This window comes from Loxodonta africana, chromosome 22 (assembly GCF_030014295.1).
Source record: "Loxodonta africana isolate mLoxAfr1 chromosome 22, mLoxAfr1.hap2, whole genome shotgun sequence".
In the NCBI taxonomy this organism is placed as follows: Eukaryota; Metazoa; Chordata; class Mammalia; order Proboscidea; family Elephantidae; genus Loxodonta; species Loxodonta africana.
In genome coordinates this window covers 38,357,254-38,383,009 of record NC_087363.1, presented here as the reverse complement: position 1 = coordinate 38,383,009, position 25,756 = coordinate 38,357,254, and the positions used below count along the sequence as shown (strand labels likewise).

The 25,756-nt window shown below is 39.7% G+C and overlaps 1 protein-coding gene across 30 annotated transcripts in view; it reads right to left on the bottom strand.

Annotated features, from left to right (window-relative positions):
* Positions 1-25,756, bottom strand: part of NR2C2 (nuclear receptor subfamily 2 group C member 2) — a 128,700-nt gene that overhangs the window by 81,009 nt on the left and 21,935 nt on the right. For 20 of the 30 annotated variants that reach the window (XR_010319043.1, XR_010319044.1, XM_064274833.1 and 17 more), the window contains one exon: positions 1,768-1,836. The exons of 7 other annotated variants lie outside the window; for them this stretch is intronic. Coding sequence is in view for 17 of the 23 variants with exons in the window: in XM_064274833.1 (XP_064130903.1) it covers positions 1,768-1,836 (69 nt within the window). In the remaining 6 variants the exon portion in view is untranslated. Of the gene's footprint in view, positions 1-1,767; positions 1,837-10,887; positions 17,875-25,756 lie in introns of those variants that run through there. 3 more of the 30 variants (XM_064274840.1, XM_064274843.1, XM_064274845.1) reach the window with 3 other exon arrangements.

Here is a 25,756-nt window from a genome sequence, read left to right as displayed (position 1 = left end):
GTTGGAACCAGAAAGAACCAACTCAAAGCCCTGCTTCATATCCAAGAAAAAATAAAAAAGCAACTTGTAGATCATATCCAATATGATCACATTTACATTAAAATCTAAAACCTAGATGTTTCTATAGCTACAGATAGATGAATGGGAAAAAGTCTGGAAGGTAAAACACCAAATTAAAAATAAACAAATTTCAAAGAATTAGAAGCATACAGATCATGTTCTCTGACCAGACTGTGATTAAGTTAAAAATAGTAAAGCTTCTAGGAAAAACACAGGAGAAAATCTTTGTGATCTTGGATTACATTACTTTTTCTCTCTCTCTGTAATATGCTCTCTATAGAAATCCAATCCATGTGTATATTTGACCCCCATGGACTTGAATCCCAACAGATAACTTATTCAATTTCATAGGGAAAAGGAGTCAAATTAATCTACTAACTGAAAATTTAGGTTTCTATTCCTGAAATATAACATGCCAGATACATATCAAATATTAGGACTTGGGAGGAGTTGGATGCTTTTGTTAGTGATTGGTTACAACTGACAATCAAACTTGCTCAAGTGAAGAGAAAAGGGCGATTTACTGGAAGGATACTGGTGGCACTCACACAACTGAGTCTTAGGATGTACAACCAGGCTATGTGAGAACTAAACCTGGGGTCACATGGTCACTTCCCTTTGCTTTGGTCAGAGAGTCTGGTCACTTTTAAGTACTATTTAAAAAAGCAAACAAGTAAAAACAAAAAAGCAACATTCCAAGCATGTTTCTTATGAAAATAACTTTCTTACGTCTACACTATCTAACAACAACTTCACCACATCAAATTTTTCAGCATTTATATACTCATCATCATCAAAGATAATTACAGGAAGACAAATGAAAATCTATTATTAACACAGAAACGTCAGCATTATTTCCAACCCCTGGCATGATTCCTTCCCTTCATTTCCAGGACAGGACTCTCCTCATTCTCCTCCTACCTCTCTGACCATTCCCTCTCCTTTGCTGTTTCCTCATCTTCTCAACTTAGAAAGCTGACATACCCCAGGGCTCAGTCCTCAGATCTCTTGTTTTCTTTAACTGTCTCCTTAGGTGACACAATCTAGGGAGTCCAGGGTTCCTGAGATAACCCCTGCCCCAATCTCTCCTCTGAACTTTAGACTCATACAAGTGTATACTTAACATTTCCAGGTAAATGTCTAAAAGGCATGTCAAAGTCCAAACCTCCCAAATCTACACTTCCCCTAGTCCTTCCCATCTTAGTAAATGGTATCACCATTCACACAGCTGCATAGGCCCTCAAATCCTCTTATCATCCTCAACTAATCTTGTTCTCTCAGACCCTATGTTAAATCCACCAGCAAACGTTACTGGCTCGTCTTCAAAACACACCTAGGACCCGGAGGCATAGTGAGGGGAGGAGGGAGAGGGGGGTGCAGAGGCGGCACCTGCCCCCTGGCACAAGTCCAAGGGGGAGCCAGGTGAGGTACAGAATGGCTTTCTGAAGTGCCGTAAGTATGAAAGACACCTAACTAAGGCAGCTGGACAAGAGGGGGGTTAGGCGTTTCTGCTGACACCTTGATACTATCAACATCTTACACATCTTGAAATGGGTGGTGGGCGGGAGGGGATGGGGCGCAACTCAAAGATTGCCACTGGGTGCTCATTACCCTTGCTACGCCTGGCCAGGGTCTGGCTGTTTCATTTCTCCTCCATCCTAGTCTGAGTCATCATTATCTTAACTCAAATTTAAGAGTCTCCCCTACCTGGTCCTTCTGCTTCCACTCATGCTCCCCTATAGTAGCTGTTTTCCACGTGGCTTCCAAAGTAATTCTCTGCAAACATGAATTGGGTCGAGTCATTCCCTTGCACAAGAGTTTAACAGCTCCCAAACATATGCAGAATAAAATCCAAGTTCCTGGCTATGGCCTGTAAAGCCCAAGATGATCTAGTTCCTACCTACCACTCTGACTTCATTTCCTACCACTTTCTCCCTTGCTCACTGCACTCCCATTATATGGGCATGCACCCAGGGTCCTGGCACTTGCTCTGCCTGAACACTCCCCATACTCCTAATCCCTACCCCCACATACTCACATAAATCACTATCTCGCTTCATCCAGGTCTCAGTTTAAATGCCACCTTCAAAAGAAAAAATCTTCGATGGGAAAACACTACATCAGATAGGTAAGTGGCAACTTTGGTGAAGGGTAAGACAGTACACAATCCTGGGGAAGCCAGCACAACTTGTACAAGGCAAGGTCATGGAAGCTCCACAGACACCTCCAAACTCCCTGAGGAACCTAACTGCTGGGCTGAGGACTATGGGGACCATGGTCTCAGGAAACATCTAGCTCCACTGGCACAACACAGTTTATAAAGAAAATGTTCTACATTTATTTGGTGAGTTGCCTCTAGGGTCTTAAAAGCCTGTGAACAGCCATCTAAGATACTCCACTCCACTGTTCTCATCCCTTCGGGGGCAAGGGAGAATGAAGAAAACTAGATACAAGGGAGAGATTAGTCCAAATAACTACTGGACCACAACTACCACAGCCTCCATCAGACTGATTCCAGTACAACTAGATGGTGCCCAGCTATCACCACTGATTGCTCTGACGGGGATCATTGCAGAGGGTCCCAGACAGAGCTGGAGAAAAATGTAGAACAAAACTCTCTCTCTCTCTCTCTCTCACACACACACACACAAAGACCAGACTTACTGACTTGACAGAAACTGGAGAAACCTGGAGAGTATGGCTCCTGGACACCCTTTTAGCTCAATAATGAGGTAACTCCTGAGGTTCACCCTTCAGCCAAAGATCAGACAGGCCCATAAAACAAAACAAGACTAAAGGGGCACACCAGCCCAGGGGCAAGGACTAGAAGGCAGGAGGGGACAGGAAAGCTGGTAATAGGGAACCCAAGGTCAAGAAAGGAGAGTGTTGACATGCTGTGGAGTTGTTAACCAATGTCATAAAACAGTATGTGTACTAACTGTTTAATGAGAAGTTAGTTTGTTCTGTAAACCTTCATTAAAAAAAAAAAAAAAAACTTCCCTGAATGTGCTTAAATAGTAACTCTTGTCATGTTCTACCTCTTTTCATTGGCTGTACTTTTCTTTATTGTACTTACTGCTCTCAACATTTTTTGTTTGCTTAGATGTTTATTGTTTCTCAGTAGAACAGAAACTTCCCGTGAACAGGGTCTTTATCTTGAGAAACAGAACAATGACTAGAACAAGCACTCCATAAGTACTTGGGGTAAGTAAATGGGAAATTGCTTGAGCACCCTGAAGTCCCTGAATAATTTAGATTTGCTTTACTAGTGGTACTTTCCCTGACTTTCAGTTAGAGAGAGTAAATACATATGCACTTATCATTCTCAAACTATATTAAAGTATGAGCAAAGAACTTAAAAATATATATGTGTATATATATATACATATATACACTCACAAAAACAAAAAGAACAGGTAAGGAGACAGCGGATCACAGATGTTAACAATTTTTTGGAAGATACAAAGTGGATGGTGGAGTGGAAATTGACTTAGCAACACGAACAAAAATGAACCCCAAATGACTGCAGAGGTGGATACTAATGAGAAACAAGCTAATTCCCAGAACAAGCTAAATTCCAGAAACCTGGAAAGGCTTAGTACTGCAACACTAAAAAAAAGCCAGGGGACTGACTGAATGCATGGTACAGCCATGTAACTCATCACCATCACCAATACTTCCTCTTTCTACCGCAGAAAAATCACAGTATGTGGATAGGCTCTAGACCCAGAGATAACAAACACATCTGCACAGTGAAGGGGGGAGTCCCATTCTTCAGTTTTCAAAGAGGGAGGTTACTCAGCACCACTGGACTAAACCAAAAGCTAAGAAGTTTCCTGAACACAATCTCACTTCGAGGGACAGTGGAGCTGAGGCGGGGGTCTGGCATGGTTTCAGGGGACATCTAGGTCAACTGGCATAACAAAGTTCATTAAGAAAATGTTCTGCAACCCACTTTGGTGAGTGGCGTCTGGGGTCTTAAAAGCTAGCGAGCAGCCCTCTGAGATGCATCAATTGATCCCAACCCACCTGGAGCAAAGGAGAACGAAGAACACCAAAGAGACGAGGAAACTATTAGCCCAAGAGACAAAAGGGGTCACATAAACCAGAGACTACATCGGCCTGAGACCAGAAGAACTAGATGATGCCCGGCTACTACCTATGACTGTCCTGACAGGGAACACAAGAGAGAGTCCTTGACATAGCAGCAGGAAAGTAGGGTGCAGAATTCAAATTCTAGTAAAAAGACCAGACTTAATGGTCTGACTGAGACTGGAGGAACCCCAGAAGACATGGCCCCCGGACTCTCTATTAACCCAGAACTAAAACCATTCCCGAAGCCAACTCCTCAGGCAAAGAATAGACTGAACTATAAAACGTAAAACGATACTCGTGAAGAATGTTTTTTTTAGTTCAGGTAGATACATGAGACTAAATGGGCAGCTCCTGTCCAGAGGTGAGATGAGAAGACAGAAAGGGATAGGAGCTTGGTTGAATGGACACAGGGAATCCGGGGTAGAAAGGAGGAATGTGTGGTCACATTTTAGGGATAGCAACTAGGGTCACATAACAATGTGTGTATAAATTTTTGTATGAGAAACTAACTTGAGCTGTAAACTTTCACCTAAAGCACAATTTAAAAAAAAAAAGAAGGGAGGTTACAAGAAAATTTAAGTACTGAATGGTGAAACAGCCCACTCCACCAACGCCCTTGTGCCTCAGCTTAAAAAGACTGGCAACAGGGCACATACTCATCAGACAGGAAATTGAAGAATTCTTGTCTGAAAAACTAAATAGCCACAAAAAAGATACCTACAGCTACTGACATTTGGGCACCCCCTAAAAATGGGTAGATGCCTATGCAATCATCCCACAGTTAAATCAAACCAAACTAGATGACAAGCCTTATTGTTAGGTGCTGTCCAGTCGGTTCTGAAGGATAGTGACCCTAAGCACGAAAGAACGTTAACGCTGCGTGGTCCACATCCTGACAATCATTGCTATGCTTGAGCCCGTTGTTGTAACCACTATGTCAATCCATCTCGATGAGGGACTTCCTCTTTTTTGTCGACCTTCTACTTTACCAAGTATGATGTCCTTCTCCAGGGACTGGTCCCTCCTGATAACATGTCCAAAGTATGTGAGACGAAGTCTCTAAGGAGAATTCTGGCTGTACTTCCTTCAAGACAGTTTTATTTGTTCATCATATATTCAGTATTCTTCACCAACACCATAATTCAAAGACATTGATTCTTCCTTGGTCTTCCTTATTTATTGCCTAGCTTTTGCAATGAGGCAATTGAAAACATCAACAGCTTGGGTCAGGCAAACCTTACTTCTCAAAGTGACATCTTGAAAGAGGTTTTTTGACACAAATTTGCCCAATGCAATGCATTGTTTGATTTCTTGACTGTGGATCAAGCAAAATGAAATGCTTGACAACTTCAGTATTTCTCCATTTATAATGATGTTGCTTACTGGTCCAGTTGTAAGGATTTTTGTTTTCTTTATGTTGAGGTGTAATCCATACTGAACGATGTAGTTTTTGATCTTCATCAGTAAGTGCTTCAAGTCCTCTTTGTTTTCACCAAGCACGGTTGTGTCATCTGCATATTGCAGATTGTTAATGAGTCTTCTTCTAATCCTGATGCCATACTCTTCTTTGTATAGTCCAGCTTTTTGGATTTGCTCAACATCTAGATTGACCAAGCAACTCTGACACACGTTTTTCCTAATTTTAAACCATGCCATACCCCCTTGTTCTGTTTGACCAACTGTCTTTTGGTCTACGTACAGGTTCCACATGAACACAATTTAGTGTTCTGGAATTTCGATTCTTTACAATGTTATCCATAACTTGTTATGATCCACACAGTCGAATGCCTGTGCATAGTCAATAAAACACATGTAATCATCTTTCTGGTATTCTCTCCTGTTAGCCAAAATCTGTCATCACCAATGATATCCCTCATTCCATGTCCTTTTCTGAACTGGCTTGAATTTTTGGCAATTCCCTGTTGATATATACTGCTGCAACTGTTTTTGAATTATCTTCAGCAAGTTGCCTTTCTTTGGAATGGGCACAAATATGAATCTCTTGCAACTGGTTGGCCAGGTAGCTATCTTCCAAATTTCTTGGCATAGGCGAGTGAGCACCTTCAGCACTGCACCGGTTTGTTGAAACATCTCAATTAGTATTCCATCAATTCCTGGAGCCTTGTTTTTCTTACAATGTCTTCAGTGGAGCATGGACTTCTTCCTCCAGTACTGTCGATTCTTGACCATATGCTACCTTCTGAAATGGCTGAACATCAACCAATTCTTTTTGGAACAGTGTGTTTGGGTTTTCTTCCACCTTCTTTTGATGCTTCCTGCATCATTCAATATTTTGCCCACAGAATCCTTCACTATTGTAACTAACTCAAGGCTTGTATTTTTCTTCAGTTCTTTCAGCTTCAGAAATGCAGAATGTGTTCTTCCCTTTTGGTTTTCTAACTCCAGGTCTTTGCACACCTCATTATAATACTCTATCTTCTTGAGCCACCCTTTGAAATCTTCTGTTCAGCTCTTTTATTTCTTCCATTCCTTTTAGAGACTCTGTTCAAAACAAGTTTCAGAGTCTCTTCTGACACCCATTTTGGTCGTTTCCTTCTTTCTTGTCTTTTTAATGACATATATAAAAGCTTTTGTTTTCATGCTTAAATATGAAGCAACAACAAGGATCATTATTCGTTTCAGGAAAGTTTCCATAAGAAAGGAACAAACTAAAACAAAGGAACATTTCTAAATAGGAACTTGGATAAAATGGCAACTATGTAAGAAGCAGAAGAAAACTAAAGAGTAAAAAACTGCAATAAACATCCTTGGAGAAATAAGCAAACTATTGCATCTGTGAAACAAGAGGAGTTTGCTATAAAAAAAGGAACAGAGCTCCTTGAAATTAGAAAATATTGCAGCAAAAATGAAAATAACGTTGAAACAATAATGGTATCAGTAGCAGCTAAACTTCTGAGTGCTTACTATGTGTCAAGATGTATTACTTGCTGTGTGCATGCTTTACATGCATTCATTTAACCCTTACAATGATTTTCTAAGATCAGTACAATTATTAACATCATTTGAGAGTTGAAGAAAATGGCACAGAGAGATTAAGTAACATGCTCAAGTAACAAGAGCCAGAGTCAGATTCTAATTTGTGAAATTTCCCTGAAAGTAGAGGCAGATGAAGTTGGAAATAGGAGAGAAAAGATGAGGAAATGAAAGGATTAGTTCAAGAGAGCTAGCATCCAATTAATTAGGAGTTTTGTAGAGAGACTAGGGGGAGGGGAAAATTGAGGGAATAAATCACAAGAGAACTAGTATAAAACAATTTCCTAGAACAGGAGGACATGAGTTTTCAGACTGAAAGGACCCAGTGCCTAGGACAGTGTATGAAAAAATATATACACTAAAAGACATTATTATGAAATTATAAAACGACATGGATAAAGAAAGATCTTAACAGTTAAGGGGCGGGAGGTGGGGTGAGAAAGTCACCTGCAAGGATCAAGAAGGGAAATGGCAAAAAAAAAAAAAAAAATTCTATTAAAAAAAAAAAAGGAAGAAGAACGAGAATGGCAACACTGGAAGCTGGAAAACAATAAAATGGTGCCTTTAAAATTCTGAGGTAAAATTATTTTCAACTTAGATTTCTATTGCCGAACTATCAATCAAGCATGTGGGTACAAAGATAGATATATTTAGATACATAAGAAAAAGCAATTCACCCCCGCTGTACCCTTTCCTGGGCAGCTATTGGCACGTTATCTATCAGAAAAAAAGAAAGGAAAAAAAAAAAAAAAACATGGACTCCAGGAAAAAAGAACACAACCCAACAGCAGGATAAAGAATGACAGCTATGCAGAGTACCTAAAAAGCACTGGGACAGGAAGCCAGAGGGCTTTAGAAGGAATGTTCTCAGAGATGAAGAGTACACGGAAAATTCCCCTGACGTAAGTACACAGAAAACAGAGGGTTTTACAGCCATACTGGAGACACCGGGAGGTATCCATGACAGTGTCACAATAACCCAAACCAAAACTAATCCCCTGCCGTCGAGCTGATCCCAGCGCATGGCAACCGCAGTGTTACAGAGTAGAACTGCTCCACAGGGTTTTCCTGAATATCAACTTTACAGAAGCGGATTGCCAGGCCTTTCTTCCACAGTGCCACTGGGAGGGTTCAACCTGACAACCTTTAGATTAGTAAACCCACTGCCACTGAGTCAATTCTGATTCATAGCGACCCTATACAACACAGTAGAACTGCCGCATAGAGTTTCCAAGGAGCGCCTGGTGGATCTGAACCGTCAACCTTTTGGTTAGCAGCCATAGCACTTAACCACTACACCACCAGGGCTTCCTCTAGGTTAGCAGTCAAGCGCAAATCATCTGCATCACTCAGGGACCCAGTGTCATAATGAGGTAACACAAATGCTGTTATACAAATAGGATGTAACTTTATTGGGAGAGTGGAGGGAAGAGAAGTTGGAGGAGAGTATGGGGCACTGAGAGAATGCTAAAGTTTCTTCAACTATAATGGCAGTCAAAAGATAATGGCTAAAACTAATAAATCAAGAAATAGCAGAGTTAGGGATATTTTTTAAAACAAGGAGTTAAGTACAAGAAAAAAATGCAAATTTAGACAGGAAGATTGAAGAAAAGGAAAAGGAAGAGGGTGTTCAGTAGCCTGTTTTGTTTTAAGCCGTACATAGTATTATCTGAGTCCTCCCTCCCCTCATTTTTTTTATTGGGGTATCAGGTAACAAAGCATTTGCCATTTCAATGATCTTCACATGCACAGCCAATAACATTAATTATATTCATCACATTGTTCAGCCATCACCCTCCCTGAATTTTTCCATCATCCTTAACAGACGCTCAGTATCCCTTAAGCATTACGTCTGCCTTTCCCCTTCAGTGAATTAATTAATATGGCCCTTCTAACCATGCATGGTCTTGTAACTTTCACAAAATGACTGGGTGGCACTATGTAAAAAAGGTATCTGTGGCCCACCAAGTGGATTGAACAGCCTGTTAATAATGCAAATAATGTGCATGGAACCCTCATGGGGGGTGGGGCCATGCAAATAAGGTGTATGGATACTGCCATGGATTGAACTGTGTCCCCCAAAAACATCTGTCAACTTGGCATGGCCATGACTTTCAGTATCATACAATACTGATAGTGTAAATCCTATCACTATGATGTAATAAGATGGATTAGTGGCAGTTATATTGATGAGATCTACAATATCAGATAGTGTCTTAAGCCAATCTCTTTTGAGCTATAGAAGACAGAAGCAAGCAAAGAGACGTGGGGACCTCATACCACCAAGAAAGAAGCTCCGGGAACAGAGCACGTCCTTTGGACCTGAGGTTCCTGCGCTGAGATGCTCCCAGACCAAGGGAAGGTCGATGAGAAAGCCTTCCCCTGGAGCTGGGCCCTGAATTTGGACTTCTAGCCTACTGGACTGTGAAAAAAAAAAACTTCTCTCTGGTAAAGCCATCCACTTGTGGTATTTCTGTTACAGAGGCACTAGATGGCCAAGACAGATACCTAAGGAGGGGATTGGTCAGTTTTGCCACTCCTCTAGGCTTAAAATGAACCATCTCAGAGGTGGGAAGAGAACCTCACTAGTATCAAGAAAGGAGAACCAGGAGAGCATGTCCTTTGGCACCTGGGTTCTTGTGCTCAGAATCTCCTAGACTCAGGAGACACAGAGAGAGCTGTAACACCGGAGATGATGAGAGACACCAAGTAGTGGTGGTAGAGAAATGGCGGAAGCAGAACCAAGAGACCAGCGCAAGACGGCAAAGTGGGTTTATCAGCCCATGGAGTGAGGCGGCTACAGTGGGTGTGCCAACCCGTGGAGTGAGAGTTGAGCACCTTCAGGCTGAGGCTTACTGGTGGAGTTGGGTGTCTAAGGGCACCTGCTGGAGGAGCTAAAGAGCTTTGCAACATTTGACCGCGCAGGACAGAGGGCAGAGGTCAGGCCCGAATGGGAGCTAAGGGCTGAGAGAGGATGCCTGTCCCGATGGGGCTGGGGGAGTGTGTCCTCAGGGGGCGAATAGGAGCTCAGCAGGGCTGAGAGGAGCTGAGAGCTGTCCTGCACTTAAGAAGGGAGACTTTGCCGACATGCTTCTTGATCATCATCCCGAGTTGTAACCTGTTACTTCCCTAATAAATCTGTAACTGCGAGTACGGTCTATGAGTTCTGTGTGGCCACTGCAATGAATCAGCAAACCCCGCAGAGATATAGAGAGCCATGGGAAGAAGAATGGTGTCAGAATTGGTGATAAGGTTAAAGGTTGGAGGGTGGAGGTATGCTTGACCTCCATCTCAGAAGAGTTGGCCTTGGGCTAATGATCCTCTTCCCTCCCTTTCTAGAAATTAGACAAGGAGGCTTGTCACTATGCCCTGCCGTTTTTACAGCCTCCTTCCCACCTAGTGGTTAAGAGCTTGGCTGCTAACCAAAAGGTCAACAGTTCAAATCCACCAGCCACTCCTTGGAAACCTTACGGGGCAGTTCTACCCTGTACTATAGGGTCACTATGAGTCGAAATTGACTCAATGGCAATGTGTTTTAGATTTGGTTTCCCACCTGCCCTAGTAACCACTAATAAACTTTGATCTCTATACACTTGCCTACTCCAGATATTTAATATGAATGTGGCCGAACAACAGTTGTCCTTTAGAGACTGAGTTGTTTCAATCATCGTAACGTTTTCAAGGTTCATCCATGTTGTGGCATATATCAGGACTTCATTTCCCATTGCATGTACGTACCACATTTTGTTTATCCACTCATCTGCCGATGGACATTTAGGCTGTTTTCAGCTCTTGGCTGTTGTGAATAGTGCTGTAATAAACATAGTTGTGCTTAACTTTTAAATGTATATACACGTACATTTTCTTTAATAAGAAAACGAAAACTCAGAAAGTCCAGTTTGTAAGATCACAGAATTACTCAAATTTAATTATGAGTTGGACTTTCCAAGATACCATAAACCTGAAACCTGGGAAATGACTTTGATTTCTCCCCCTTGAGGAGATGTGGCCTTGCCAATACTGAGTTTGATTCAAGAGCCCTATGTTTTTCAACACTCCCCTATGTGGAAGTGTTAGTCTAAGTTATCTATAATGATGGCGTAAGCCCTGATGATAAAAGAGCACAGGGGTAGTAAGAGGTACGCGGTGCGATGGATTGCTTTTGTATGGTCTTTCTAGCCATGGTCTTAACTCTCACCAAAAGATTGGGTGGGACTATACAATTAAGGTGCTTGTGGTCTACCAAAGGGATTGGACAGCTAGCTAATAATACAAATAAGGTGCATAGCATCCTTGTGGGAGTGGGAGCATGGAAATAAGGTATATGGAACCCTAACGAGGGGACTGGTCAGTTCTGCCATCTCATTAACTTAAAATGAGCCATCCCAGAAGCAGAAGGGGGAACTGACTACCAGCTACCACCAAGAAGACGACATAGGAGTAGAGCGTGTACTTTGACCCAGCATCCCTGCTAGACCCAAGATACACAGAAAGAGAGCTGTAACACGAGACTGCAAGATGGCGAGAAGCACTGAGACCAAACCCAGGAGACCAACAGGGGATGGTGTGGTGAGCTTCCTGGCCCATGAAGTGAAAAAGCTGAGCACCTTCGGACACGAGGCTTGCCGAACTTGGAAGAGTGGGGTGCCTCCGGGCATTTGTTGGCGGAGGTAAGCTTGCCGACCCATGGAGTGGGAAAGCTACGTGCCTCTGGGCTGATGTTTACTGGCAGAGTGGGGTGCCCTCAGGCACTTATGTGTGGACTATCGGGTTTTGTAACACTTGATCAAGTGCGGCAGAAGCCAGGCCAAAGGGCCGAGGGGCAGAGAGAGAGCCTGCCTGTGGCCACAACTGAAAAGAAGCTATCCTGATCGAAGAACTGCTTCTTGAATTGTAACCTGTTAAAAAAAAAAAAAAATTTTTTTTTTTTTATTTTAAAAACCCAGTAATCATGAGTTGGCCACTGCAATGAATTATCCAACTCAACAGAGTAATACAGAGTGCTGTGGGAGGGATGGCTGGTGTCAGAATTGGTAAAAAAAATTGGAGGGTGAAGGTATATTTGGTCTCTGCCTCGTAGGAATCAGCCTTGGGTTGCTGATCTCAATTCTCCTCCCCCCCTTGTGAAGTTAAAAGAGGTGAGATGCCCCCGCTATGTCATTTTTACAAGGTGGCAGGACCTTCCCTGTTCAAAGATTGTCCAATGGCTGACAGCCCTTTTGACAACCTAGGGACCAGGAATGCCAAGCTCTGCATAGCCACCTTACTTCCACTGTGTGAACAGACAAGCAACTTACAGGTTGGCTGCATGACTAGTCACTTTCTGCCAATCCTTAAGCCCCTTAAAATGTTACAACAGGTTAACTCCTAAATCTCTCCAGACTCAAAATATTCTATGGAGTTGAAAAGTGTCTTTTTGAACTTTTTAAAATTTTTATTTAAGCAACGATGAAGAAATACACGTGTGTATTTGCATCTGCTTTAAATTTTCAGTTATAGAGGGAAATCTTAATGCTTAAAAAATACCAAAGCCCTTTAGGAAAATCCATGTCTTTCAAGATGCGAAAAGCAAAATTAATGCCACTGCTAGGTATGATTCAAACTCCTACCGCTTCAGCTACAAATTCTCATCTGTTAACTATTTCTTTCAAAAAAAACTATATTGTTCCTTGTCAAGTTTCATAGTCAATTCTACAGTAAATATATTTTAGCAGAAGCCTAGACTTAGCCAGGTTTCTGACACTGTGTGACAAGGAAAAAAACCAATAGTTAATTTGCTTAAATAATAGTAGTTATAGGCAAAATTTGGAAATGAAGGTATTAAAAAAATTGCTCATCATCTAGAAAACTAAGCAAACTGTTAGCATTTGGGACATTTTTGACTATTGTATAGTGGTTAAAAGCTTGGACTCTGAAGTTACTAAGATGTTGAGTCTGAAACCTAGCAAGTTAATCTCTCTACCCCAGCTTCTTCTTACATAAAATTGGAAAATAATAATGCTTTCCTAATAGTGTTACTGGAGCCCTGATAACACAGTGGTTAAGTGTTTAGCTGCTAACCAAAAGGTCAGCAGCCCAAATCTACCTGCTGGTCCTTGGAAACCCTATGTGGTAGTCCTACTCTGGCCTATAGGGTCGCTATGAGTTGGTATTGACTAGATGGCAATGAGTTTGGTTTTTTGGGTTAGTAATACTATTGGGAGTATTAAATGAGATAACGAATACAAAGAACTTAGCATAAAATACCCAGCATACTGTACTACAATATATAGCAAATAGCTATAAGTAAATTATTACACGGAGCCCTGGTGACTGTGTATATTATTTTTTAAAACACCTTTACTGAGATATAAATCACATACCATATAAAACACCCATTTAAAGTGCACAATTAAATGGTTTTTAATATAGTCACAGACATGTGCAACCATCACCATACTTTTAGAAGTCATCATCTCAAAAAGAAATCCCATAACTAAGAAATGTAATCATACACCTTCCATATGGAGAAGAAGATACAGCAATACAAAGAAATAAAAGTTAGTTATAAATTTAGAAAAACGGGTAAATAATAAGGTAACCACAAAGGAGACAAACTATCCTACTCATCAAAATAAAATACAAGGGAAAAATAGACTCAGCAGAAACAAAATCAACAACAAATATGAGGAAAGGACAATATATAAAAAAAATCTACTCAGCACATAAAATCAAGTGGGAAAAAGAAGCTGTCAACATACAAAAAAAAGACATCAAAATGATAGCACTAAACTCATACCTATCCATAATTACCCTGAATATAAATGGACTAAATGCACCAATAGAGAGATAGAGAGTGGCAGAATGGATTAAAAAACAAGATCTGTCTATATGCTGCCTACAAGAGACACACCTTAGAGACACAAACAAACTAAAACTCAAAGGATGGAAAAAAATATATCAAGCAAACAACAATCAAAAAAGAGCAGGAGTGGCAATATTAATTTCTGACAAAACAGACTTTAAAGTTAAATCCACCACAAAGAATAAAGGACACTACATAATGATTAAAGGGACAACAGACCAGGAAGATATAGCCATATTAAATATTTAGGCACCCAATGACAGGGCTGCAAGATACATAAAACAAACTTTAACAGAACTGAAAAGTGAGATAGACAGCTCCACAATAATAGTAGGAGACTTCGACACACCACTTTCAGTGAAGGACAGGACATCCTGAAAGAAGCTCAATAAAGACACGGAAGATCTAAATGCCACGATTAACCAACTTGACATCGTAGACATATACAGAACACTCCACCCAACAGCAACCAACTATACTTTCTTTTCTAGTGCACATGGAACATTCTCTAGAATAGACCAGATATTAGGTCATGAAGCAAGACTTAGCAGAATCCAAAACACTGAAATATTACAAAGCATCTTCTCTGACCATAAGGCCATAAAAGTGGAAATGAATAACAGGAAAAGCAGGGAAAAGAAATCAAACACTTGGAAACCGAACAATACCCTGCTCAAAAAAAAGACTGGATTATAGAAGACATTAAGGATGGAAAAAAGAAATTCAGAGAATCCAATGAGAATGAAAACACTTCCTATCAGAACCTTTGGGACACAGCAAAAGTGGTGCTCAGAGGCCAATTTATATCAATAAATGCACACATCCAAAAAGAAAGGGCAAAAAGCAAAGAACTATCCCTACAACTTGAACAAATATAAAGACAGCAACAAAAGAAACCCACAGGCACCAGAAGAAAACAAATAATAGAAATTAGAGCTGAACTAGATGAAATAGAAAACAGAAAAACAACTGAAAGAATTAACAAGATCAAAAGCTGGTTTTTTGAAAAAAATTAACAAAATTGATACAGCATTGGCCACACTGACAAAAAAAAAACAGGAGAAGAAAATAACCCGAATAAGAAATGAGAAGGGCGGTATCACAACAGACCCAACTGAAATTAAAAGAATCATATCGGATCACTATGAAAAACTATACTCAAACAAATTTGAAAACCTAGAAGAAATGGATGAATTCCTAGAAACGCACTACCTACCTAAACTAACACAAACAGAGGTAGAACAACTAAATAGACCCATAACAAAAGAAGAGATTGAAAAGGTAATCAAAAAACTCCCAACAAAAAACAGCCCTGGCCCAGACCGCTTCACTGCAGAGTTCTACCAAACATTCAGAGAAGAGTTAACACCACTACTCCTAAAGGTATTTCAGAGCATAGAAAAGGATGGAGTAATACCAAACTCATTCTATGAAGCCACCATATCCCCGATACCAAAACCAGGTAAAGATACCACAAGAGAAGAAAATTACAGACCTATATCCCACATGAATGTAGATGCAAAAATCCTCAACAAAATTCTAGCCAAAAGAATTCAACATATCAAAAAAATAATTCACCATGACCAAGTGGGATTCATACCAGGTATGCAGGGATGGTTCAACATTAGAAAAACAATTCATGTAATCCACCACATAAATAAAAGACAAGAACCCCATGATTTTATCAATTGATGCAGAAAAGGCATTTGAAAAAGTTCAACGCTCATGCATGATAAAAACTCTCAGCAAAATAGGAATAGAAGGAAAATTTCTCAACATAATAAAGGGCATTTATACAAAACCAACAGCCAACATCACCCTAAATGAAGAGAGCCTGAAAACATTCCCACTGAGATCGGCAACCAGACAAGGATGCCCTTTATCACCACTCTTATTCAACATTGTGCTGGAAGTCCTAGCCAGGGCAATTAGGCTAGATAAAGAAAGAAAGGGCATCCAGATTGGTAGGGAAGAAGTAAAAGTATCTCTATTTGCAGATGACATGATCTTATACACAGAAAATCCTAAGGAATCCTCCAGAAAACTACTGAAACTAATAGAAGAGTTCAGCACAGTATCGGGATACAAGATAAACATACAAAAATCACTTGGATTCCTCTACACCAACAAAAAGAACATCGAAGAGGAAATCACCAAATCAATGCCATTTACAGTAGCCCCCAAGAAGATAAAATACTTAGGAATAAACCTTAGCAGAGATGTAAAAGACTTATACAAAGAAAACTACAGTACACTTCTGCAAGAAACCAAAAGAGACTTACATAAGTGGAAGAACGTACCTTGCTCATGGATAGGAAGACTTAATATTATAAAAATGTATATTCACCAAAAGCGATCTATACATTTAATGCAATTCCAATCCAAATCCCAAAGACATTCTTTAATGAGATGGAGAAACAAATCACCAATTTCATATGGAAGGGAAAGAGCCCCCAGATAAAGAAGGGATTACTGAAAAAGAAGAACAAAGTGGGAGGCCTTACTTTACCTGATTTTAGAACCTATTATACTGCCACAGTAGTCAAAACAGCCTGGTACTGGTACAACAACAGATACATAGATCAACGGAACAGAATTGAGAATCCAGACATAAATCCATCCACATATGAGCAGTTGATATTTGACAAAGGCCCCAGAACAGTTAAATGGGGAAAAGACAGTCTTTTTAACAAATGGTGCTGGCATAACTGGACATCCAGCTGCAAAAAAATGAAACAAGACCCATACCTCACTCCATGCAAAAAAACTAACTCAAAATGGATCAAAGACCTAAATATAAAATCTAAAATGATAAAGATCATGGAAGAAAAAATAGGGACAATGTTAGGAGCCCTAAATACATGGCATAAACAGTATAGAAAACATTATAAAGAATTTAGAAGAAAAACTAGATAACTGGGAGCTCCTAAAAATCAAACACTTACGCTCATCCAAAGACTTCACCAAAAGAATAAAAAGACTACCTACAGACTGGGAAAAAGTTTTTAGCTATGACATTTCTGATTAGCGCCTGATCTCTAAAATCTACATGAAACTGCAAAAAGACAAATAACCCAATTAAAAAATGGGCAAAAGATATGAATAGACACTTCACTAAAGAAGACATTCAGGTAGCTAACAGATACATGAGGAAATGTTCACGATCATTAGCCATTAGAGAGATGCAGATCAAAACTACAAGGAGATTTCATCTCACTCCAACAAGGCTGGCATTAATTAAAAAAACACAAAATAATAAATGTTGGAGAGACTGGAACACTTATACACTGCTGGTGGGAATGTAAAATGTACAACCACTTTGGAAATCGATTTGGTGCTGCCTTAAAAAGTTAGAAAATAGAACTACCATACGATCCACCAATCCCACTCCTCGGAATATATCCTAGAGAAATAAGAGCCTTTACACAAACAGATATATGCACACCCATGTTTATTGCAGCACTGTTTACAATAACAAAAACATGGAAGCAACCAAGGTGCCCATCAACAGATGAATGGATAAATAAATTATGGTATATTCACACAAAGCAATACTATGCATCAATAAACAACAGTGAGGAATCTGTGAAACATTTCATAACATGGAGGAACCTGGAAGGCACTATGCTGAGTAAAATTAGTCAGCTGCAAAAGGACAAATATTGTATAAGACCACTATTATAAGAACTTGAAAAACTAAGAAAACATTCTTTTGAGGTTAGGAGACAGGGAGGTGGGAGGGTGGGAGAGGGGTATTCACTAATTAGATAGTAGATAAGAACTACTTTAGGTAAAGGGCACCACAGCACACAACACAGGGGATGTCAGCACAATTGAACTAAACCAAAAGCAAAGAAGTTTCCTGAATAAACTGAATGCTTCGAAGGCCAGCATAGCAGGGGCAGGGGTCTGGGGACCATGGCTTCAGGGGACATCTAAGTCAACTGGCATAATAAAATCTATTAAGAAAACATTCTGCACCCCACTTTGAAGAGTGGTGTCTGGGGCCTTAAACGCTAGCGAGCAGCCATCTAAGATGCATCAATTGGTCTCAACCCACCTGGATCAATGGAGAATGAAGAACACCAAGGACACAAGGTGATCACGAGCCCAAGAGACAGAAAGGGCCACATGAACCAGTAACTACATCATCGTGAAACCAAAAGAACTAGATGGTGCCCAGCTACAACCGATGACTGCCCTGACAGGGAACACAACAGAGAACCCCTGAGGGAACAGGAGAGCAGTGGGATGCAGACCCCAAATTCTCACAACACCAGACTTAATGGTCTGACTGAGACTGGAAGGACCCTGGTGGTCATGACCCCCAGACCTTCTAATGCCCCAGGACAGGAAACATTCCCGAAGCCAACTCTTCAAGCATGGATTGGACTGGACAATGGGTTGGAGAGGGATGCTGGTGAGGAGTGAGCTTCTTGGATCAGGTGGACACTTGAGACTAGGTTGGCATCTCCTGCCTGGAGGGGAGATGAGAGGGCGGAGGGGGTTAGATGCTGGCGAAAAGGACATGAAAAGAGAGTGGAGGGAGAGAGCTGGCTGTCTCATTAGGGGGAGAGTAATTGGGAGTGTGTAGCATGGTGTGTATGGGTTTTTGTGTGAGAGACTGACTTGATTTGTAAACTTTCACTTAAAGCACAATAAAACTTATTTAAAAAAAAAAAAGAAAGAAATCCCATACTATTTAGATAGTATTCCTTCCCTTTTCCCCTTCCCCACCTGCACACATTATTTGCCTCCTCTGAAGCACTAAGCAACCACTAATCTACTTTCTGTCTCTACAGATTTTCCTGTTTTGGACATTTTATATGAATGGAATTAAATAATATATGGTCATTTGTGCCTGGCTTCTTTGACTTAGCATAATGTTTTCAAGGTTCATCCATGTTGTAGCATGTATCAGTACTTCATTCCTTTGTATGATCAAATAATATTCCATTGCATGAATATATTACACTTTGTTTATCCATTCATTCCGTTAATAAATATTTGGGTTGTTTCACCTTTTGGCTATTATGGATAATGCTGGTATGAGCATTAACATTTGTACCATTTTACATTTCTACCAGCAACGTATGAGAGATCCAATTTCTTCACGTTCTTGTCAGCACTTGTTATTGCCTGCCCTTTTGCTTCTAGCCTTCCGAAAAAACCCAACCCAGTGCCGTCGAGTCGATTCTAGCCATCCTAGTGGGCGTAATTTGGTAATCTGATTTGCATTTCCCTAATGTCTAACGACTAATGATGCTGGACATCTTTTCGTGTGTTTACTGGCCATTTATACATCTTCTTTGGAGAAATGTCTATTCAGATCCTTTGTCCCATTTTTAATTGGGTTATTTGTCTTTTTATTATTGAATCATTAGAATTCTTTTTTCATATTCTAGATACAAGTCTCTTTATCATATATGTGATTTGCAAATATTTTCTCCTACTCTGTGGGTTGCCTTTTCACATTCTTGATGGTGTCCTGTGAAGCACAAACATTTAAGAACGAAAAAGCAAAATAAACCCCACTGCCATCGAGTCAAGTCTGACTCATAGCAACCCTATAGGACAGAGCAGAACTGCCCGATACAGTTTCCAAGGAGCGCCTGGCAGATTCGAACTGCCAACCTCTTGGTTAGCAGTGGTAGCACTTAACCACTAAGCCACTAGGGTCTCCAAAAAGCAAAACACATATACATATATATATACACACATACATATATATATCTTCACAGGATACCATCCAAAACCCTCTGAGACACTCTTAGTTCTCCTTTCTGTGAGTTCCAGTAACAGTCTGTACCTCTCCCAACTGTATCACTGTATTATCTGTCCTGAATTTTAAGTGCCTGTCACACATACTAGACTATAAACATTTTGGGAAGAAGCTAAATTCTGTTTATTGCTGTATCCGTAATAACCTAGTAAAAGCCCTGGTCCAAAGTATGGGAGCAATTTATATTAGTCGAGTAAATGAATGAAAAGTTTTAATTTTGATGAAGTACAATTTATCTATTTTAAATTTTGTTAATTATGATTTTGGTGTCATATCTAAGTATCCACTGCCAAATCCAAGGTCGTGAAGATCTACCCCTATGTTTTCTTCTAAGAGTTTTAAAGTTTTAGCTCTTATATTTGGACCTTTGATCCACTTTGAATTAATTTTTGTATATGGTGTGAACTAAAGGTCTAACTTCATTTTCTCGTATGTGGCTATCGAATTGGCCTAGCACCATTTGTTGAAAAGATGATTCTTTCTCCATGATGCTCTTGTAACCCTCGTTGAAAATCAGTCAACCACTGATGTATGGGTTTATTTCTGGACTCTCAATTCTAATCCCTTGATCTGTACGTCTATCCTTGCGCCAGTACCACATTGGCTTACCATTGCTTTACAGTAAGTTTTGAAACAGGAAAGTATGAGCCCTCCTATTCTGTTCTTTTTTGCAAGACTGTTTTAGCTATTCTGGGTCCTTTCCAATCTCACATAAATTTTAAAATCAGCTTGTCAATTTCTTCAAAGAAGTCAGATGGGGTTCTGATCTGGATTATGTTGAACTGGTAGATCAGTTTAAAAAGTACTGCCAGCTTAACAATGTTAAGTCTTCCAGTCCATGAACACAGGATGTTTTTCTGATTATTTAGATCTTCAATTTTTTTCAACAATGATTTGTATATAAGTTTTGCACTTCTTTTGTTAAACGTATTCGTAACTACTTTATTCTTTTTGATGTTACTGCAAACGGAATTTTTAAAAATTTCTTTCAAATTGTTTGATACAAGTGTGCAGAAATACAATAGATTTTTTGTATCTTGATCTTGAATCCTGCAACCTTGCTGAATTTGCTTATTAGTTCTAATGGTTTAGTAGATTCTTGGGAATTTTATACATACAAAATCATGTCATCTCCAAATAGAAATATTTTACCTCTTCCTTTCCAATCTGGACGCCTTTTACTTCTTTGTTTTGCCTAACTGCCCTAGCTAGAACCTCCAGTACAGTGCTGAAAAGAAGTGGCAGTGAGAGCAGACATCTTTGTTTTGCTCCTTATTTTAGGGAGAAAGCATCCAGTCCTTCACCATTAAGAACAATGTTAGCTGTGGGTTTTTCACAGATTCCCTTTATCAGGCTGAGGAAGTTCTCTTCTATTCCTAGTTTGTTAAGTGTTTTCTATTATGAAAGGGTGTTTGATTTTCTCAAACTCTTTTTCTGCATCTATTAATGTTTTTTATTCAGTTGATATGACGTATTACATTAATTGTGGGACAAAGAACTAAGTTTGGCTTTTTGTCTCTGGTTTTTGAAAACAGCCTGAACTCTTCATCTTTCTAAAATACCCACGCCAAGTAGGGGCTACACAGGACCCACCCTGGAACAGGGCTCAGGAAGGGAGGGGGCATGATGAAGCCAATCGTATGTATTCACTGGACATGTATCTTCATGAGGTCCCAAAGACTCGGGGACTCTGGACCTTGAAGCGCTCTCTTGTGGGTTTCCTCAATTGGTGAGACCATCCATGCACAGAAGACGGTGCTACCCATCCCTGAGGACAATGAAAGTCTCATGCCAGTACCTCTCCCAGACTGTGCCTGATGTATCTCTTTGCTTGTATCCTTTCTGGCTATAATAAATGGGTACTGTAAATATAGGTAATAGTTTCCATTGAGTTCTGTGAGTCATTCTGGTGAATTATCAAACCTGCCAGGGGCACTGAGAGCCAGCAGAAAGGCTGGCGTTTTGCCTATTTGGTAGGGACTGGAAGAACAGAGTTCTAACTTGCAGACACCCAGCTCTGGGTTGTTAGCATCAGAATTATGAAATGAGAAACTGGGGATGAGTTTTCTTCATGTTTTGGAAATTAACCCTATGTCGCCTATTATTTATTAATTGATCCTAGACTGATCTTGGGACAGGAAAAAAAAAATTCGTGGAAAAACTGGTGAAAGCCAAATAAGTCTAGAGTTCAGTTAACGGTAACATACCAACGATGTTCTCTTAGTTTTGACAAGTGCACCATGGTAATGTAAGAATTTAACAACGGGAGAGGCTGGATGGAGGTTATTGGAAACTCTCTGTACTATCTTTGCAACTTCTCTGTAAATCTAAAATTATTTCAAAATTAAAAAGTTTTTTTTTTTATTTAAATAGTATGGCAAATTTTAATGGTTAATATTAAATTTTAAATGTTCCTATAAGCCAGTTTTGAATCAAACTTGGTTTGGAAGAGCTAGAGGCATATAATAATGTACTGGTGAAAGAGTGAGCTGCATATTATTTCTTGAAAGTACAGCTCAACTGAGTTGATTCGAGCAGCCCATCCATCTAACCCTGACTATTCGTCACACTGTACAGGGGCTTCTTCTTTGGGATTTTCAGTTCGCTCACGCATCATCTCTTTGTAACTCAACATTACGGTTCAGAAACTATCAGTGAATACATTCCCCAACCCCAAAATGCTTCTGTTACCAATGTCATTGTGACCTAAAAAGCATTTGGTTAGGAAAGACCTCTGGAGAAAAAAAAAAAAAAAAAATCAGCCAGTACAGGCTATGCTGATGAAGGGAAAAAAGGATGAAATCTACATCTGTAGATTTTTCAGATATCTTAAAAGATAACAGCCAGAGATATTCCAAGAGTTGAAGAAGCTCAGATAACTTCGTCTCTGAAGTCACCTACAGCGTGGAACAAAACATTTGCAAAAAACTGGGTAAGATATAATATTAAGGATAAGAAATGGAAGGCCAAGGTAATAATGACATTTAAAAAATTTAAATATCTCCCCTGTACTGTCAAGTACAATTTAGATTAATTAAGGGGGCAACTGAAAAATGGATCCTAAGTCCAAGGAATTCTTGTCATACCCACGGGTATAATGATTCCAGCTTATGTATCCTTAAGATATCCAAAATATCGAGTTTTCAAAAAATCAGAAGGGTCATCTAGTAGAAACCACCCACCCAGTGTTTTAATATCTTCTGTGAGAACGTGGGGTTTGTACAGTTAACAATTATACATATAATTCCCACTAAGATCAGAGGGAATATTTGAAAGAAATTCTGTAAGTGAAAAAGGAAAGTCCATAATTTTCTACCAGAAAGGAATTATTGAGAATAAACTACAATGGGACTTTCCTCAATATGACATAAAACAGCAATAACCAACACTTCTATAGCTCTTACTATGTGCCAGGCACTGTTCTAAGAGGTTTACTTGTTTTAACTCATCTACTAATCCCAAGCAATCCTATAAAGGTAAATACCATTATTCTCCCCATTCTCTAGATGCAGAACTAGGCACAGAGAGGTCACACAGCTTGCAAGTGCCAGGGCTTAAATTCAGGCAACCTGGCTCCAGCATCTGCATTTTTTTACCACTATATTAAACTGCCTCTCTGAATAAATGAATAAATTTGAGCTCTCTATAGAACATCAAGTTGTTATTCTGTATTATCCAATTTTTGTAGTTTACCACCTTGTAATTTGTGACTTACCTGACCAACAGAGAAAAAGGTTGATCTAGGACTCCAGAGAACATTTATAGAATTGACAATGCTGCCTTATCTCATTCTTAGAGCAAAAGTATGGCACTACTAAAGCTCTTATATATTATTACTTCATTAAATCCTCATAACAACCCTATAAGATAGACAGGTACTATTATTATTCCCATTTTCTAGATGAGGAAACTGAGGCACTGAGAAGTCACCCAGATAACAAGTGGCAGGGCCTGAATTTAAACCCCAATCTATCTGATCCCATAGCCCACAATCTGACTATAGATTCTCCTTCCTACTGAGGTCCTTCCTGTCCTTCCCCTCTAGCATGGCCCAACTCACACTTAACCCTTTGACAGAGAGTTCTTACAGAGCACACTTCCAGTCATATTATTTACCTGTGCAGCCCCCACCACCAGCCTAAGGGGTAGTGTTCCTTCATTGTCTGCTGATTAAATAAATGAATATCCAACATTAATAACTCCTCAATTTAGACTATTTCTACTTGATTACAGCTCAGCACTAAAATGATGAACTGCAGGCTTTTTTACTTGCTTAGCTAGTTTAATGGCAATGGAATCTAGAGAATATTTGAAATAGGAAGATACTGCTTTTGTGTTCCTAATTAAGAATGCCTTATATTATTCTGAAAGTCTCCTAAAATGCATTTTTTTGCCACGGGAAATAACAGCTGTACTAAGGTAAATATATGAAATTCTATTTCCTAAAGGAAATAAGGTATTTGACAAAAAATTTTAGCTAGCAAATTTGCTGAATGCAGACACCAAACGTACATTAACCTAATTACCTCTTTTATCCTAGAGAATTAACGATGGCCTCTTAGGGCAATGATCCATGTTAAAAAAAAAAACCAAACCCATTGCCATCCAGTTGATTCCGACTCATAGCGACTCTACAGGACAGAGTAGAACTGCCCCATAGAGTTTCCCAGGAGCACCTGGCGGATTCGAACTGCTGACCTCTTGGTTAGCAGCCGTAGCACTTAACCACTACGCCACCAGGGTTTCCATAATCCATACAAAAAAATAAAAAACTACAGGATTTTCAATGTAATTATTCCTATCACAAACTAAACCAACAGATACACATGAATATTTTAAACCCCAATACTTTCACAGCCCTAACAGCCCTTTCAAAAATTTCACATTAACAAATTTATGAAATCTATCTTCTTTCAAAGGAGCCCTGGTGGTATAGTGGCTAAGTACTCAGCTGCTAACAGTAAAGTTGGAGGTTCGGACCCACCAGCCACTCTGTGGGAGAAAGATGTGGCAGTCTGCTCCGGTAAAGATTACAGCCTTGGAAACCCTATGGGGCAGTACTCTTCTGTCCTACAGTAACCGACTTGATGGCAGTAGGTTTTGTTTGGTTTATCTTCTTTCGTGTTCATTAATATTTATTATTATTTGTCTGGGGAAAAGGGAACAACTAGTTACCTTAAAGTTAGTGGCTGATCTAAAATCTGAAAATCTGCTCATAATTTTTAGTTGTTTAAACTGCCATGTTTGTACTTAGTTCTTGTTTTGTTTTTTTAAACCTTTTCTTTAAATGTCCATTCCTAACATTGTGTCTTTGCCCTAGAAATATAAACATTAGTTCAAAAATACAAATCTGAACACCTCCAATATCCCTGGTTCCAGCATGACATGTGATTAATTGAAGGAGCTTTGGAAGAAGTGAAAGAGGTATGGGTCGGAATCTCAGTTCTGCCACAATGCGCACCTGGCCTATTATCTACAACTCTGAGCCTTGGTTTTTTCAATTATGAATTGGGAACACTTACAGTATCCACCTCAAAAGGTTGTTGTGAGGATTAAAGCCCATGCATAGGGACTTGTACCAAGTAATAGTCAAAGTGATTATTTTATTAGTGAGTAGAGATTAACAGTGTTTTTCCAAATCTGGTCCCTGCCTACCTCTTTTACACCTCAAGTTGCCTGAACATCCCAAGCTATTCCATGCTCTGTCTCTTTACATATGCTTGACTTAGTTATGTATCTGCCACACACTTTCCCACCCACTCCATCTGGGTCTGTCTTACAAATGTGTACTCACCATTTGAGACCCACCTCCAGGGAAACCTCCTTCACATGGAATTACACTTCTTACCCTGTTTTATAATTATTCCCTAACTAGACACCGCAAATGTTGAAGAAAGGACCCGTGGCTTATTCACCTCTGTACTTCTCAGTACTTAGCATGATCTCCAGTACAATTCCAATGGCAGAGGACCAATAATGAC